The 4,198-nt window shown below is 34.7% G+C and overlaps 1 protein-coding gene across 1 annotated transcript; it reads left to right on the forward strand.

Moving 5' to 3' along the window:
* The first annotated feature begins 292 nt into the window (after positions 1 to 292).
* Positions 293 to 1,247, forward strand: LOC131860299 (L-type lectin-domain containing receptor kinase IX.1-like). The gene is made up of 3 exons (XM_059214691.1): positions 293 to 323; positions 416 to 859; positions 1,003 to 1,247. Exons 1-3 carry the CDS (start codon positions 293 to 295, stop codon positions 1,245 to 1,247), a joined length of 720 nt encoding a protein of 239 aa, XP_059070674.1.
* Positions 1,248 to 4,198: the final 2,951 nt, after the last annotated feature.

A 4,198-nucleotide genomic window follows, 5' to 3' on the forward strand; every position in this document is an offset into this window, starting at 1 on the left:
CAGACTATTCTATGAGTAGAGACGTTTGAAGTGCGATCCGCATTCAGCCGCTGCAAGGTAAGATCTTGTAGCCACTCCATTCTTATAAGCATCGATATAGCCTTCTCTGGGTAGAGGCAATATTTGAAACAGTGAATTGAAATCATTAAAGGGAACGTCCATATAAATAAACCTGAACTTCGGGCATCGCTGCGGGCAGAAGTACTAGCTAGTTCCTATTACTGCTTTTTAATGTTGGGCGGGAGAGATTCAAAATTGAAATTCAAACTTAACTGTGACAGTCACCGTCACCATGGAGAGTCCGGACAGTCAGAGGAGAGCCTGTGAAAACAAAACGGTAAACGGAAGGGCCCACATTGCCACCTAAGCGGTCAAAGCTTAGTGTGTGCTCTTTAAGCCAGCCCGTTTGTTACAGTTTGCGTGGCAGTGGTTGTGGCCACAATGGTCGGTTTGATACTACTCTTAGCCCAGCGGCAACATGGTAACACCGACAAATTGAAAAGCAGGGAGCTGGACAAACACTGCACTCAATGCCCGCGTAAGTTCTCCTACGCTATCCTTCGCGCTGCAACGAAGAACTTCAGCAACGATCAAATGCTTGGAAAAGGAGGCTTCGGACAAGTCTACGGAGGCATCTTGTCTGCATCAAAAGAGACTGTGGCAGTGAAAAGAATATCTCAAGGCTCCAAACAAGAGCAAAAGGAATATATCTCAGAAGTGAGTATAATATCTAAGCTAAGGCACCGGAACCTTGTTCAGCTCCATGGATGGTGCCATGAGAAGGGTCGCCTGCTTCTTGTCTACAAATTTCTACCGAATGGAAGTCTGGACAGATATTTATTTGGGGAGCAGAAGAAAGGTAATTTGAATTGGGAGAGAAGATATAGCATTACATCTGGCATAGCCTCAGGTGTGGACCGGACCAGGTGGATGACCATAATTGGAGATTAGTAGAATGGGTTTGGAACTTGTATGGAAAGGGCAAGATTTTGGAACCCGCAGATGCAAAGCTGGGTAGAAATTTCAACGGTGAGGAAATGGAAAGGGTGTTGTTAGTGGGGTTATTGTGCTCTCACCCAGATCCTAAAGCCAGACTGAGCACAAGACAGGTGGTCGATATCTTGAAAATAAAAGCTCCACTCCCTCCTCTTCCTCCGACTTATCCAGAAATTATGTACACTACCTCTCATAGTCCTGTTGGAACATTTTGTACCGCGGAGAGAGCCTCCAGAATTGAGAGTGCCTAAGCAATATTTATATCCCATTTAATAATCATGCTCATCACAAATTTCCAAGGATGCAATTTGTGGTCTTCGTATCTATTATAACTATCAGTGTCCATTTAGTGGTATTCCTATATGCGACCCAGCCAAGTTGGGAGAAAGTTTACATTGATAATAGTGTATATCTATTAATTGATGTAAGCCTCGTTATCAACAATACAATTTGTTATTGTTATTAACAATAGCAAGAGATATGACAACCAAACTCATTCTAAACGATAGGTAAGGACAATTTCATTATGATTATATGAAGTTCGTCTTATGAAAGGCACGATGCTCTCCTAATAAATTCCAATTCAATTAAAATGTCTCCCAATTCGAGATTTTGTAATGCTTACTTTGAAATCTTTTGTTTGAATTGAAATAATTTTACTCACATGATAGCTTCATAATAGCAATCTGTTATATTTCCACTATTCTAAGGATGAATTATGAAGTACAATCTAAAATTCTAATAAAAAGCATTCATACAATCAAATTGAAAAATTATAATTCAATAAATATATTGTCAAAATTATAAGAAAAATAATCTTCCTCCTGATGATCAACAAATAGTACCAAAAAATATTGATCAAAAAAAACAAATAGTACCAAAAAATAGTTAAACATTTATGGAAGTGATTCTTAGAAATCAATGGCCTAGAAAATCATTACCCTTAAATTAGGGATCACTAAAAATCTGTATCCTAAATTAAGGATACCACTTTAGATTATCCATCTTCTAGTGGCTTTGCTTGATATACCACTTCTAGCACGCCTACCATGATAAGCTAATGCATTTACTGTCATTATACTACACAAATATGATCCTGTAGTTGAAAAAATTAGAATACATGCAAAAATTTATCTCCTAACAAATAAAATATAATCCATTTTAAGTACTTCAAAATCTTGGTAATTATTTCAAGAAAAAGGTTATCCTTTCTTACTAATCTTAAAGAAAAGATTTAGAAACTATACAAAATCCCAGATGTCTCAGCGTATACAATAATATAATATTTAAAATAGAACAAAAGTTTTTGGAAACATAAAATGCTGAGACATCTGATGATGTCTAGATACCAAAAGTGACTTTGTATGTAATTTGATAAACATTGGAAAGAAAATTTGAATGAACACTTAGAATTTTATCGTATATTTTTGGCAAAATAATCATTGGTGTGTATGTTAGCCAATTGATACAAATGACCTACAAAATAAGGGGTTCTTCAGCTGAATAACATGCAACTAACGAATTTAAGAGCTCCTTAAAACAATAATGGAGTAAGCAAACATAACAAAAATCCTAAATGTTGAAACAGTATAGTTGAGAATGTCAGTTAAACTATAAATCTATGGTCTACCATATGTATGAAAATTAGCACATGCGAGCTCATGGATGCCAAACAAAACCTATATTTGGAAAGTGGTTCTAAAATTGTGAAGTGATGAATAGATCACATTAAGAAAATGCTCAAAATTCAAAATAATTCTCATCCACTACATCGTTTACACTAAAAAGAGAAGAAATTTCACAAAACTAAAAACCTTAGGTGAATATTGTGCAAGGGCAATGGGAGTTGTGGGTTGCAAGAAGTGATTTAAGCATGATTTAAATTCCCATAATTGGATCTTTTGAAAAAATAGTGGATATTATTCTTATAAGGAATTACATAATGGAACAGAAAATAAATATTAGCCTCATAAGGAATTGCATAATGGAACAGAAAATAGATATTGTTCTCATTTAGGAAACTAAGATGATAGACTCTTTGTTTGTTAATTTTGTTAAGAACATTTGGCTACGTGTTGAATTATTTGTTAGTCCAATTGATGAGGCTTAAAGACGAATAGATACTATTTGGAACCCCTCAAGAGCTAAAGGGGTTGAAATTTACAAATGTAGGAAAATTTTGGTTGTTACTTTTGGGGATCTCAAAACCTCTACCATCTTAAATCTTGTTAGTATCTATGCTCCTAATACAAAGCCTACTAGACACAACTTTGGCATTCCTCAATGAATTTAATGATCGAAAAAATATTGGATGAAAGGATACTTTAAAGAGATTTTAATTCCCCCCTTTCTCCTTCAAATAAATTAGGAAGCTTGGAGGTGGATTTCTTTAACAACATGGAGGATCCATCAAACTTCATTTCTAATTTTGATTTACTAGATGTTGATCTCCAAGGATTACAATTCACATGGTCAAAAAGGAGACAAGGGAACAATCATATTCAGGTTGAGCTTGATAGGTTCTTAATCCCCATTCACTGGAATATTCTATCAAATATCACCTTGACGAGAGTTCCTAGAATTGGTTTGGGCCATAATTATATTCTCCTAAACTAGAAGGATGGGGCTCCCAAAGGTCCTTTCCCTTCTAGATATGATTTCATTTAATTTTGGTGGTGGTGGTTTCGGATGATATTTCTAGAATATATTGATATCAAATATATTCTAGAATGTCATCTATTAAATAAAAATCTTTATTTATTAAATTAAATACCATCCTCTTATTAATTTTTTAAAAACAAATATCAATTTGCCATTCTCAACTTTATTTTGTAACTCAATGTTGATTTTGTGCATTTATTTAATCAGCTTATCTCAGAGGAAACCTCATTTTCCATAAACTAAAAGGGAATAACAATTGCATTTTTTGAAAATCATTTTGAATGTACACTTTCTCAAGGCTGGATTAGAAACATATGATTTAGCAAATTAGCATAGTACAAACAAAAGGGAGATCAAAATCCATCTCACATCAAGCAAATGAAGATATTTTTTTATCAAGTCTTGGATAGTGAAACTTACAACACACATAGGACGTACTGTTGTTGACAATGAAAATAGCCATTAAATAGAAGAAGATAAGCACGAAATGAAAGAAACATGGAGCAACAGAGTAGGAGAATTAACTTAGTGGAGGATAACT

The sequence above is a fragment of the Cryptomeria japonica genome, chromosome 11 (genome assembly GCF_030272615.1).
Source record: "Cryptomeria japonica chromosome 11, Sugi_1.0, whole genome shotgun sequence".
Classification (NCBI taxonomy): Eukaryota; Viridiplantae; Streptophyta; class Pinopsida; order Cupressales; family Cupressaceae; genus Cryptomeria; species Cryptomeria japonica.